This window comes from Scomber japonicus, chromosome 20 (genome assembly GCF_027409825.1).
Source record: "Scomber japonicus isolate fScoJap1 chromosome 20, fScoJap1.pri, whole genome shotgun sequence".
In the NCBI taxonomy this organism is placed as follows: domain Eukaryota; kingdom Metazoa; phylum Chordata; class Actinopteri; order Scombriformes; family Scombridae; genus Scomber; species Scomber japonicus.
Window position 1 is genome coordinate 11967633 of NC_070597.1, and position 14349 is coordinate 11981981.

The 14349-nt window shown below is 40.0% G+C and overlaps 1 protein-coding gene across 1 annotated transcript in view; it reads left to right on the forward strand.

Annotated features, from left to right (window-relative positions):
- LOC128381425 (testican-2-like) overlaps nt 1-14349 on the forward strand; it is a 39142-nt gene that overhangs the window by 10846 nt on the left and 13947 nt on the right. Inside the window, exons 2-3 of the mRNA XM_053341437.1 lie at nt 8558-8566; nt 10799-10844. Coding sequence (XP_053197412.1) covers nt 8558-8566; nt 10799-10844 — 55 coding nt within the window. The remainder of the gene's footprint in view (nt 1-8557; nt 8567-10798; nt 10845-14349) is intronic.

A 14349-nucleotide genomic window follows, 5' to 3' on the forward strand; every position in this document is an offset into this window, starting at 1 on the left:
TGTTTGTATTTATATTTCTTGCTGTGTTTTTATAGATTTACATAAATTAAATTAAGATTTAGAAAAAGAGGGCAGACTTGAATCTGGCCATCATATGTTTTCTGAATCCCTAAAAAATTCTAAATCAATCAGAAGTCTGTGATAACCAATTCATGAAGATAGCTTGTATTTTAAGTAGTAAAAACCCTGCTGGTCTTGTTTATCTCCAGGGACACAAAGTCAGTTTGTTAGAGTCTATTGGAGTGGAATTTATTTTCTTAGCAACCACCACATTCAATATTGATTTAAGTTTCCTGGATTAGAAGAGTGTGCCAACACCAAACAAGATTTAAGCTCATTCTTCTATGTATGTATGCTGATAACTTTTTGTGTTTGCAGATCAATACTGATGAGTCTAGCTACTACAAAGTGGAAAATAGCACACAGGCGTCAGGTGCTTTTGTTTCAGTGGAGCCACATGCTTCAGCTTGTCTTAGTATAGCTTTTTTTCTCCTTGCTAATATTGTATGCAGAAGCAGCGTGGCTCAGCACAGTAAAGACGGCCCTGCATAAGCTGCGAGCTCCCTGGGGCATCTGTGTTGAGCTCAACCTGAAGGCTCGCCTCTTCTCTTTCTGCTTCTTTGTTTTGCAAATGGGGGGAGGGAGCGATAAGATGCTGCAGAGTATCCGCCGTTCCAGGGTTCTGCTTGGCTCAGCAGCGGGGTCCAACAGAATCCATTTTTCTGCAACGCCGTCCTCCTCCTCTCCAATTACTGCACCTCTCAGAGCATGCAATGCCTTGATTCAACGGTGGAGTCTGTTACAGTGAAGTGAGCCTGGCCACTGTTTGATGTGTCACTTCATCAGTGATTTTTTAGACCACAGCTGAAGGGCTCCTGAGAATGGAAGAGGTTAATTTATGATGCAACTTCTTGAAATTAGGTCTTATTAGCCAATGGTTGCGGCTTAGAAGAAAAGCCTGTTGAAGGTCTTAATGCTTTCAGATTTGTCTCAGGCTGGAAAGAGCGTCATTTATATTAAATACACACAAACCGGCCTGTGACTTGACACAAAGTATTGCGACCAGTTAGTTAAATTGTCTGCATTCTTAGGCAAGAGCTAAACTAAACTCTCCAGTCAGCCTGATTATTTCTGCATTTCAGCACAGTGCAAATGTTTCAGATGGATGCACGCTTGACAGTCCACTACTTCGTGGCTCAGGAAGAGGGACGTGCCCTTCAGTGTGCAGAGATGGCTGCAGATTGTGCTTCGACCTGTACTGCATTGCAGGCAGGCGTCTTACCTTGTGAAACAACATGCGTCCTTCGCCTGCAGGCCCCTGAGCACACTGGCTCAAATGATCAATTTGATCCAGCTCTGTGTTGCTGGGCTGTGACTTAATCCCAAAATACTCTGGTGTTTTGTTGCAATCGAGACACCCCCATTTTTCCACATGGGTTACTCAATTTGTCTTGGGAGTGTAATAAAAAAAATAATGCGCCTTTCATGTGCACAGTATGTAATCACCTTTAACAGCCTGTAATACAATCATAGTTCATGGCAGCGTATGTCAGAGCATACATGGTGTAGAAATCTTAGACCTGTCACGGTTCAATATGAGAAACCCAAGGAATGGTTTCTTTATCCAGTCATGGCCACCACATAGGTTGGCATGTGGAATCAAAGGAGATGTAAAAATGTGTCCTTAGCTGTTTCTGTGTGATTTCTACCTCATGTTCAAGTGAAATTGCAATGTTTTGCCACTCTAAAGCCAGTGGGTTTCAGGCCGAAAGACATACAGCCTCATTTTGGAACACTCTAATGCATTTCTAAGTGGTTCAATCTGTGGTGGGTCCGCGCCATTAGTGTCTCTCCCATTTCTCTGTCGTTTTCAAAGACGGCAGGGTACAAACTGAGTGAGACATTACCTCCACCACTCAGGCCCCTGCTGAATCGGAGCGCCATAATGTCATGGCAAAGGCGAGATGCACTCCCGTTGTTCCCTGGTAACTACAGAGACACAGAGAGTGGAATGTAGATTCACGACAGCCTCCGCCTGTGTGCCCTTTTACAGCGATTTAAAGTAGGCAGGGAGACGTAGCTAATTCGGCTACATTAATCAGGCAAAGCACATTACTGTGCAAATGACGGCCGGAGTAATGATGAGCTGACAATGTCCTGCCAGTCAGAGAGTCAGACACACCTCGGTGATCTGATAGGATGACACGGCTCCAGCCTAGAGCTGAGCAATCAACTGAGGAACGCCTCTCTCAGGTTTCATTACAGACATGACCTGGTTCACAAGTCCATCCATCAGCTGGTGTTTATCTCGTCACCGCTACACTAAATGACTTCATGAAGCTGGATAAATGACAACTGGAGGAAATGCAAAATGTCCAGATCATCATTTAGCCTGTAACGCAGTGTTGTGGAGGATGAAACACACAGTAACTGTGCTGAGAGGGAAGGATTTTATTTACAAGGCAGAGTCTGTGAAGTAGAAACTCTGATATTTGAGTATGTGTGACTTAAGAAACATGGGTTTTTGAAGGCAGCACCAACACCAACACAGCACAAGTGTTGGTGCTGTTTAGAAATCTGTCCAGAAATCATATCGATCCAACATCAAAGTAGACACAGTGATAGATGAACATGCTGATTGAGTTTTTAGAGAAAAACCCACTCTAAGAATACTAGGGCTTTGAAAAAGTAGGAGTTATAGCCATTTCAATTTATCATGCTGCTGTTGTGCCACCTAAAAGCCAAATGCCATCAGTTTTGCAGGATCACTAAGTTGTGCGTTTGTCATCTAATTTTGGTTGCATTAGCGTGATTGATTCAACGCAGTTTAAGTCAAATAGGCCATAGAAGTAGGAAGCCAATTTTTGGAAAGCAGCTTGTAATGTCTGTTTAATTTATTGGGTTCATCCAGATGTAAAAAGTAGGACATTTGGGAAAGATTGGATGAAATTAACAGGTTGCACCTTGTTTTTAAATACATACAAAAATCAAATTGTAGAAACAGTGACTTGAGGTCTTACATGCGGTGGAGGATGTATTGAATGAGCAGTCTGTATGCTAAAATAAGCTAAGCTAAGCGCCTCCTGGCTCCAGCTTAAAATTTAACGTACAGACATGACAAAGGCAAAAAAGACCGCCTTCTTGGTGGAGGTAATGAAAATCTTTAATCATTTTATATTAAGTCAGGATGACCTATACATTAGAGCCTGTTTGGATACAGTGTCTCTTGATAAGAATCAGTCAACAAAAAATATGATATTTCTGAATTAGATGAGGAGATATGATGATCTGTGGTCAGAGAGGAGCTTATCTGGATGAGATAACGCTGATGTTTATCTGATATATAATATTCGTGTGTAGGTGGCGGTGTTGCGGTCTGTAAAATGTCCTGTCTTTTCATGAATTCTTTGACAGCCACCTTTGTTTGATGTCTCCACCATTTCCTCAGCAGACATGTGTTGAAGGTTTGTGTGTGTGTGCTTGCCCAAGTTTAGCTCTGTGTGCCTATGTGTCCTTTAGACCCCAGACTGTACCGACCCTGTCACATTACCGGGACAGATGAGCTGCAGTGATGGAGCGAGCAAGCAGGCTGAGTGCACGTGATGGATCATTGCAGTAGGGCGAGGAGATGCAGATTTTCACTGTGACATTTCTTTTACAGCGTGAGCGTTTCTCCGAGGAGCTGAAGTGAGGTCGTGCTCCGGCAGCTCTCAGCTCACACACTCAGAGTCAACAATCTTCTCTTCGACAATTCTGCTGTGCAGTTTTTTGAATCATATCTGTGGAGACAAGACCGTGGATATTCTCTTTATTATTAGAATACTAAATAGTTTGTATTAGAAGTGTGAAGTATTTTGGGCGTCGCCTGTGAATTGCACTTGACCTCTAACATTTAAACTCTGAATAAGCATTACTGATGACCCAACACCACTTTTTCAGATATCAGTTACACAACACTAAGTATTTTGTGGATGGATATCAACCCACTGATTATTTTTTCTTCTTCTGCTACAATGTTTATGAATGATAATCTCTACTTTTCGGAAGATAGCTATACAAAAACATGCTGCATACATTTTATGAGACTTAAATCGCATTATGTGAATGTACATAAGATTAATGTGACTCAGTACTCATTAGCTTGGAGCACCACTTTTTGCAATGCAGCAAAATAAAGCTGTGAGATGCACATTAGAGTTCCAAAAATCAGTTATAAAAGTCTTTGCATTTTCCAAACGTTTCTAAAGGAAATCTCTTAACTTGCATGGACTGATATTGAATCAATAACCAATAATTCCAAAAAAGAAACAATGACGAGTTTGTGGTAAGATGTTTTGAAATACGGAAAACAGTTGGTCATCGACTAACATGAGTTCTGCACTTGTCAGCTTGGCTTGGTTGCCTTTTGATGGGAGTTTCTCACTCTTCACTGTTTCTTGTTGTGGGGACACTTTTCTTCTCAATACTTGTTGCTTGTATGACTTTCTCATATTCCTTTTCACGATGCTTCTGCACAGTTGTGGTATCATATTGCAAAAGTGTGAAGTCTGTCATTTGGATGTTTTCCTCTTTTTGTGTAAACTATGATAACAGTGTCCTGGAGCTGTTATCACATGATATGTTGCTACAAAGTGTTGCTGTGCAAGTTTCGTGATCTATTTTTCAATGGTTATTATTGGGCTGTAACTTTTTTTTCAAACAATCTAAACCTGAACGTAGCCTTACCAGTGGGTAACCTTAGCAAGTCGGCAAGAGGACAGAGCATGTACCTGGAGTCACATTTCTCTTATTTGGTGGCAGCTAACCTCAATTCCAGCCCCAAGCTAGCACGTTCCAGACCAGTCTGTCCAATAAATGCACAGACCAAACTGATATCAACCCTCCAGCAAACTACCAGTAAGACAGCAAACAAGTCGACACCCAAATTGTTAAAATAATACAGCATTACTCAGATTAACTGTAATATAGTTAAGGCATTTCAGACATCAAATTACTGTAATGCATACTGCTGAACACTGAACATGAACAGTTTTTTACCTTAATGACTTTCCTAATGATCTTTTCTCCTGGTAACTAATCCAGTGTTGTGCTTGTATCAGACCAACATTGAATATTGGATTGGTGCATAACTGGCCAGCTAACAAGCCCAGCAGAGCGATTTAGAGCAGAAATTACCTGCTCTAAGATTAAAAGGTTCAGTTTACCCTTGTGGTTGTCATGCAGAGCAGGGATGAGTTAGTATGAACATTTTGGTCAGTGCTCAGGACAGGTGTGTGCCTGTGTGCAGCAGGGGGGTGACGTTAGGGTTGGCCGGTTCAGGGTTATCAGTGGTATTTATGTCACCAGCAGACCGGGGCTCAGTCGAGGTGAGATAGACGTTAACTCAGAGGAGCGCGGTCAGGCTTACGGCCAAATGCTGTCTGCCTAACACCGGCGAGTGGTCCAGGAGGAGCAGTCACAGCATCTGGATAGTCAAGCTCCATTAGCCTCTCGGCTCTGTTTTACACCGGCTGCATTACAGTCTTGTTGACAAATGGCAAAGAGGTGGTGTGTGTGATATGAATCACATAACTCAAGGGACCTCCACCATGAATATATACCTCCTTGCTCCCTGATCTTTCCCGTCCTCTCCCCCTCCCTCTTGTCTGGGCTTACTGCATACTGTAGCAGGAGCCTGGCTGGGATTCAGTGGGACAGCATTAGCTCTCAACCTTGGTGAAGGACTAAATGTAGCCTCAGCCTGGTGTCCTTGCTGTCACACTGCTGCTGGGAGAAGATAAGCACTCCTGCTTTAGGACACACTGTAGGGCTCTCATTGGTCCCTCCAGCAGTGTGAGCTGGGTAATTGCAGAAGCACTGCGAATAATTAATTAAGTAATCGTTACATCTGACGTGCGACATGCTACAGCAGTCATATCTTTGATGATGAGGGCAGCCGTTTTGGGGGATTTGATGATACTCCATATTTTTCCCAGTATTTGCAAAAGCACATTCTGAGACAAAAGGCTGGTTTAGCCATAGTTTACCTCTATACTGTGCCATCTCCCTGAAAGTTGAGTGTTAAACCTTTAAAATGCGGTGTAAAGATGCAGATCTGAAAAGAAAAGGCAATTTTATTCAGTGGATGTGGTGTTTACCTTTCATATGACATGTTTAGAGGTTTTTATGTTTTGTTTTTTCTCATATGACTCCAGCTGATTCAGAAAATTCTAAGATAGCAAACAGTGATATTGCTTCTGGTATATGTAGCACTGGAACATTTTAACTGCCACAGAGAAAATATTTCCCTCGAAGAAACAGTCTCCGAGGTGAAATCTAAAGTCCTGCTGCTGCTTGGTGATGAATACTTGCCTCAGTCTTTTAAAGCCTTCCGCTGACTTTTTGGCTTGTCCTTGTGCTGCCTGTAAATTGTTCGTAGTGATATACTAAGATGGTGTCACAGCACTGTTAAGTAGACAGGTATGACTGTGTGTGTGTGTGTGTGTGTGTGGACCAGGTATTCCTCATGTTATGGGGACATAAATCTGCTTACACATTGTGGGGACTCGCCTCCCTCATGGGGACAAAAAGCAAATAAATCATTGTAAAGCATTAATTTCAGGGTGAATACTTGGTTTACAGTTAGGTACATTTAGAGTTAAGGTTAGGCCTATAGTCAAGTAGGGGTTATGGTTAGGGTTCAGATGAGTCTCCAGGAAACAGTGGCGTGCACAGACTTTTTCAAGGGCAGGGTCGAAAAGAAAAAGAAAGGGCACATACAGTACGTTCTCGCCACTGAAGAGGACACTTTAGTGCGTGTTTTGCCACCCAAGAGGGCACCTTAGAACACGTTTTGGCTCCCAAGAGGGCACCTTAGCCCACGTTTTGGCTCCTAAGAGGGCACCCTAGCACGCTTTTTGGCTCCCAAGAGGGCACCTTAGCACACGTTTTGGCTCCCAAGAGGGCACCTTAGCACGCGTTTTGGCTCCCAAGAGGGCACTTTAGCACGTGTTTTTCAACAATTGGGCCGTGACCGCCTCCCCCTGCCCCTCCCTTGTGCACACCACTGCCAGGAAATTAATTTAAGTCAGTGTAATCTCTACTGAAGTGATGGAAACAACTGTGTGTGTATGTGTATAAGAACTGGGTTTATTTAATGTGTTGAATTGCTTAAATCAGGTGAAATGTAACAATTATACGTAATTATGGCACTTAAGAGTTTTTACATTACTGTTAAATTCACTTTGACTTCACTACCACTAGCTAATGTAGCTAATGCTGCTATTTTTTCTACTTGCGAATTACAGAGATAATATTTACCACTGAATTTTTTGGAATTAGTTCAACATAAAACTCTTGAAGACACCTATAATACTGAGGTACTCATACTGGTATAACTTGCTAGCCAAATATTTCCTCAGGTAACTTCTATTTAACACTGGTAGAGGAAATATTTGTGATAATTGAAGGTTACAGAAGAGTGTTGAGGGCTATGACCATGGTTCAATCATTCTTACATGTAATTACAGAGTAATCACAATGAAATGTAATCCCATCAACTCCTTCAGTTTGTGCAATAAGAAGGAAAAAACTGGATTTTGTTCTTTAAATTTTTGAAGTAGTGAGTTTTTCTTCAAGTGTAATGTCAGCTCCATTTTCTAGGTGGTGCACATGCTTAAAAGAATAAACAGAATTGACTTGTATGTTTACTTTCAATACATAAGTACATTGAAAATCAGTCAATTACTTTTGATACTTAAGCATATCAGATACTTAAAGTCTTAACTTCTACCAAAGTCATTTTCCTGGTAAGCTATCAGTACTTTTACTCAAATGTGGCTTTCATGTACTTTATCCACTACAGGCTGAAATAAACCATGCAGAGCTATATTTCTCGCAAACACACCAGAGCATTGAATGATGAAACACACAGGGAGAGGCTGTGGTGGGTATTGATGTGTAATGCCCTTGGATCGAAGCCTAGACGGTGAAATGGAATGAAAGGAAAGCAGTCACTCCCCTGTTAACTCAAGGTTGTACTTTACAGGAGCTATATCTGTCTGCGTTGTCAATGCTACGCTTAGTTAATGTGCACTATGTGTCTGCTGCAACTATAAAAAACATCTAAATCACATCTGCCTGTTGACTTTGAAGATTCCCACCAATTTGCCTGTATATTCCCAAGGCCGACGTGGTATGTCATGGCTTATCCACAACTTCCGAGTTGGCAGGGGGATGGCGTTTGGCAGTCGATTGTAAACACAGCCAGAGAATGAACCCTTAGTAATCGGGACCCCTGCCAGCTCATAGAAGTGGCAGCTGATCATCCTCGGTTAATAGGCGCTCATAATCCGCTGTGAATGTCTTATGTTGTCCCCTGAGAGGAGCGAGACTAAGGCATGTATTTGCAATCAGAGTGCATTAAGGGCTGACAGTTTAACTGCTGCCATAACTGTAATAAACCAGCCCACTGTTTGCATGCTGAATGGAAGCAAAATGAAAACTGAAAAGTGTTATTTTATCTCTAACAATGGCTCTCTCTTTCTTTCTCCCCCACTGCTGCTTGTCATTGCTACAGGAAGTCGAGGTTAGTGGCTCTTTTGTGAATGTGCACAAAGCATTTTATGTCTTTCTTTTGACATCTTTTTTAGACTGTAGGTGTCACCTGCCCTGTGAGTAACAGCTCATCTTGGCTAGAGTACAATAAGTACATCATAATACATCATTGTCAACTATAGTGGAAATTTGCCTTTGACTACAACTCAAAGGTGAAAACACTACAAAAATAATTTACATTAGAAGCAATAACATTTAAAATATGAATAACATCTGCATATTATAGGCATACTGACTCCTAGAAAAAAATAGTAAAGTACTGCCAATAGTGAAAGAAAACAAACACAACTGTAAAATGTATGTGGTATGATTCATAAATGGACATGTTCTTGTTTTTTGGCTTACAACCATCATTTCAGTCCAGAAAAGCCAAAATATGAACACAAATGCTACCTCTTTAATGCTGCACCCTGTGCACAGTATTTAAGATGCCTTCGGCTATCCTCTTTCAGCTTGACTTGAGAGCTCAGTCTTCGTGTCCCCAGAGCCGAATAAGACCGAGCTAAACTGAACAGACTTGATCCGCAGGGTCCTCTCTGGGCCTCGTGCCGAGTAGTAACCGCTTTATAGTTGATCCTCTCTGTCCTGACACAGAGAGAAATGGGTCAGAATGGATATGGCAGGGCGACGCTGAATTTTTATTATCGTTCCAGTGCAACTCCGCCAGGGACGCAGTCTAAAAAAAACAGAGTTAGTTTGCAAATATTCCCTTTGCAACAATGCAGGAGCTAAAATAGTTCAAGATTTTTTATATTTCTATAAGATTGCCTTGACTTTTTACTTGATGTTAGAAGCTACATCTACAACAACTACTGTCTGTGGTAAATAAATAATAAAGAAATAATGTATAATAATACAGACCTCTTCAAAACAAGAGCTGTCCTCGACGAGAGCGATGCAAATACACAAAGTTTTTCAGACAGCAAACTGTTCTGGAGCTTGAAAGGGACTGTTATCTGATAAAGATGACATATTTCTCTGGGTCTGAAAATTGCGAGAAACATTTGAGATAATGTACACATAGGTTTTTGGACATTTTAAAGTGTTAGTTACATATTATAGCTTAAAAAATGAAGTACTTAATGGACAAATTAAAAAAATTAAATAAAATTCAAAAGGGATTTTTTAAGAAGATACTGACTCATTCAGCCTGATGTCCTCAAGACATTCACACTGAGTTTGCAGGCTTTCAGAGCCAAAGTCACCTTCACAACAAATCCTTTCAGGGGGAAACAGCCGGGAGAGTCCAGTGTGACGATCTCAAGCTGCTCTGTGGCTCGTATGATGACAGCAGGTCTGAAATGTAGCCATGAACCAGACCAAGCAGTTAAAGGTTAAGATTTGTCCTTAAATGAACTGTTTGTTTGTTTTGGGTGCTGTTTAAAACTTAATTTTGAAACAAATATGACATTTTATTGATCTCCAAGATGAAATTAGGTGTTAACAAGAAACAGCCAGATAAAGATATAATAGGAAAAAAAACAGGCAGACAACTTCAACATGAGTGAACATTCAATACGGATGCGAATAAGTCAAAATATTATATTGATTTGGTTAACCAAGAAATGGTGTGTGTGTTATCTTGACTTAGACTTTTATCAATTCACAACTTGAAGTCATTTAAGATTTTTCTTAATTATTATTAATTATAATTGAATGTCGTCAGCAAAAATACACAATTTAATAGTCATGGTCAATGAATGACAGCCCTGACTGGCAGTTATAATCTCTTTTTGACATTTATTCATTGTTCTGTGACTGTGTGACCACTTTGTAAATGTCTATTCTCACTTTTATTAGGCAATTTAAAATAAATAAAGATTGATCCATCAGACTGTCACCAAAAGATCTCCCAGAATTTAATGGGATGGAAATAAGCAGAATTTAATTTAACCCTGGGTTTTAAAATATCTTCATGTCTTATTGTGTTTTGTGTTATGATAATTTGCTTTTTGCTCATTTGCTACCATGTCTTTATTATAAGAGCTTAATGCATTTGAATTGCTAAAATAAGACCCAGATTTAAACTGTCATTCGTGATGTGAAGCAGAGTTTCCACATCATTTTGCATGACTGTTACATTCCTTCATTATTTATGCTCCTCTGAATTCTCATTAAACATGAGTGCAAGAGCATGCTTCCTCCACTGTGTTGCCTAACATGAATTATTAAATCCATTAATGCAAATATGTTTTCTTTCCAGGATGACTACCTCAAAAACATGGAGGAGAACACAGGTTCTGATGAAAGTAAGTAAGAAAAAAAGACTTCCTGTGGCACTCATGTGTGTAGAGGATGGATGTGTGGGTTCATGGGAAGTTTTATATGTTTTCCATTTACAGCCTGAGTGCATGATACTGTACTGTATGCAGAGACAGCTTAATATTTAAATGGCTTTACTTAAACAGCCAGCTCCACTGCAAAAAAAAAAGCTACTGCAGTTCAGACTCTACCAGCATAATCAATGCTAAGTGCTGTCCGCCTTTATAAATCTGCTGTAGACAATGAAATAATGCGGTGCACATTATCGAAGTGCCAGCTTTTTTTAATTGAGGCAGTTGTCTGAGGTGATCCAACCTATGGTGAGCACTGGTCCAGGGTGTCAGAGCTTGTGGAGATGTGAGGACGCAGTTGTGATTCAGGAAAGCAAAGACTGAGCCTTCAGTTCGATCCATTAGTTTGAAAAGCCTGCTATAATTGCCTTTGTTGCTAAGGGCTCAACTCGAAACTCCCACCAGGCTCCATTTACCTCCATTGGGTCTGTTCCCAGCTGGAAAAAAAAATCTTACATTTAGAAAAATCAGCTGTGGAGGAGGAATGGAGACTATTTGAACACAGAGAACAGTTATGCATTATTTCAGTCAAACGGTCTTTTATTGAATAGAAATGAAACTGATGTAATTACAAAGCACTTAGAGAGTGCATACTTCTGAAAAAGTTGAACTTTTCTAATAATTACCCAAATCTTTGCATTTTGAAAAATGAATCAGCCTTTCTGAGACAGTGTCCTGGTTACTGTAGTTTTTTTAATTTTATTTTTTTACATTTGATCACTAATTTATAGCTGCTGATGACCTGAAATCTAATTGCTGTAAAGTCAGAAACTGGGGTTTAAAACCCAGCGGTGGTTTAGCCCAAACACAATCCCTGACATGTACAATTAATTGCCACTAGAGGTCACTGTCTCTGAGATTTAAGATGCACCTGTGCAGCTTTAATTGAGGTTAGTGGTAATAGAATGAAATGTAGGTGTACATAAACAGATGTTTGTAGTAACAGATAGTACATTGTAGGCAAGAAATTATGTATTGTAAGAGTTAAATAGCTACGTATAATTATCCATTCACCTGAAGCTTTAAATAACTGACAACAATATCATAGGTAAATAAGATTACTCCAACTGCAAAGGCTAATCAATAGATGTTAGTTGTGTATTTTAATAAGACAGAATTCTTAAATCTATTTAGCATTTGTAGGGGCAAATGATTTTACAAAATATGACCAATAAAAGTAATAATTATTGATGTGTAAACAAAAGTGATCATAATAGCATCATTATTTTCCTAGAAATTAATCAAATAGTAGGTTCTATAGAAAACCAATTTCCCATTTTACCTTTTTTGAGGGAACTTAGACACCTGGTTGTACATCAGTAAAGGTAACTGGTGTGTCATGTTGCCATTAATCAACTGTGCTGGGCAGATTTTAAGATAACTCCATAGTATATCTGCTTCAGCTGCAGTTCGACCTGTACATGCTTAATTATAGAAACACTGATCCTTGCATGCAGCTGTTGGTTCAACCTGTGCAAGTAGCTGCTTTAACTGAACTGCAGATGCTAACCCTTCTTTGTTGGAGGTAGTGAAGTGAAGTAGGAATCGTTTTACAGGTCAGGCTATAAAAGTATGTTTCATACATAGTGTAGCCAATTTAGTAGCCCCTTAGGGTTACCAGTGTGTTCCTGCTGCAAGGTGAGTGTGGGAGGTCGGGTATAGCACCACACCCACACTGACTCACTTAAAAGACATTGAAGACTTGCCTCAAAGGAGCGAGATGTAAGAACAAGCAGTTCCAGACGTTATCCCAGTCATCTGTTCTTACAACAGGGGGAATAACTAATGTAATCTCAAGAAAACGCCTCGCTTGCTGTAGTGTGGGCGATATTCATTTGAATACCATTGATTTCATCCCCGTCCCAGCTCCCACTGGGACTAATTCTGCAGACTTAATTGATCAGGGTCTTCTTCATTGCAAATTCAACAAGACAGCAGAAACTCTGGAAAAGGTGTACCTGCAAGCCCCGGATAGAACAAAAGACCTAACAAGACACTTCAGACACCGCTGGTGCTTTTTTTTTTAAAGTGAGCTGATTAAGACGTCAGCTCAGCCCTGCAGAGTCAGCTCTGTGTTTGAGGGTCATTGAAAAACAATAAGGTTGCCACTGCTCAGACTTAATAGAGGCGCTGTCATATTTGACCCCGAGTAAAAGAAATATTCTACTAATTGGACAAAAAAGAAAGCAATTGAACTTGCACAGCGACTTCAGAAAATTATTCAAGGTGTTATAAAAGTGAAATTAGAGCTGAACGTGTGTTGCATATTTACTAATTACTAGTAAATAATTTCATAGCTCCAGTGAAGTTGAATAAAAGCTGCAGGCTGCTTTAAGTCAGTAACCACCAATTAAATTGAAGGGTATTAAAGAGTCTTCCTAGATGACAGTAATTGCAAATCCAGTTGAAGCTAATTCACTTAAAGCTGTCAAATGGGCCCATCTCTCTCTTTTGCTTATCACAGGCAAATCTTTTGGTTTCAGACTGGTGCTACTGTAATTCTTGGCAGCCCGAGATTTTTTTTTTCAGAGCTTCTAAAATACTTTTTTATCAAATGAACTCTCTGACAATTTGACTATAAAGCAAATGGTTGAAAGCTTTTGATGGAGGATCCTGTCCGACTGCTAGACTTCACGCTCGGCAGAGAATTCAGAGCTCTGATGAGAGTGCAGACTGCAGCTTGCGGATGAGAAAGCAGCCGCGTTCTGATATGGTTTTGATCGAGGCGTAATAATAATAATCTCTGAGAAATTGGACGCTACCTCAGTGCAGTAACATCGCCTTGGCTGACATGATTATAGGGGGATTTAAAACTCGTAATGGCCTCTGCTCGTAGATGTCCCACACAGAAATCTCTAAAGCATCAGTGTGTGAACAACAATCAGGAGAGCTGGTTAACACACTTGATCTTTATTGCAAATTAAATCTTGTACTTGTATTTCCTTTCCAGTATATTGTGTAGGATGAGAATACCAAGGTTTTAAGCTGCTGTTTGGAGGAAGACTTGAAGGTGCATGAGAGCAGTGAGAGAGCTGCACGTCACTGTCTAAAATTATGCTGCAACACAGAGCTGTTTCTACGGGGATGAACAGTATAGGAACGTCGTGTTTAAGGTTGCAGGATTTTTTTTGAATAACAGATATTGTAAGGTTTAATCAATACACAGCTGGAGTAGGAATGTCCTTTTGTTGACTGGATGTCTTTGACTGCTTTATATTATAGGTCCCTTAATTTTCCACTGATATCCTAGAAATTTAACAGTTAATTTAATTTTTAGGGCATTTTACACATGGTGTTGCAGCTCAGTACAAATGAAATGAAAATAAATAAATAAATAAACGTAAATGAAATGAAAACGATAAATTGATTTAGTTAGTAAATGATAATTAAATAATTTCCTAAAATTCTAGCATGCAACTTT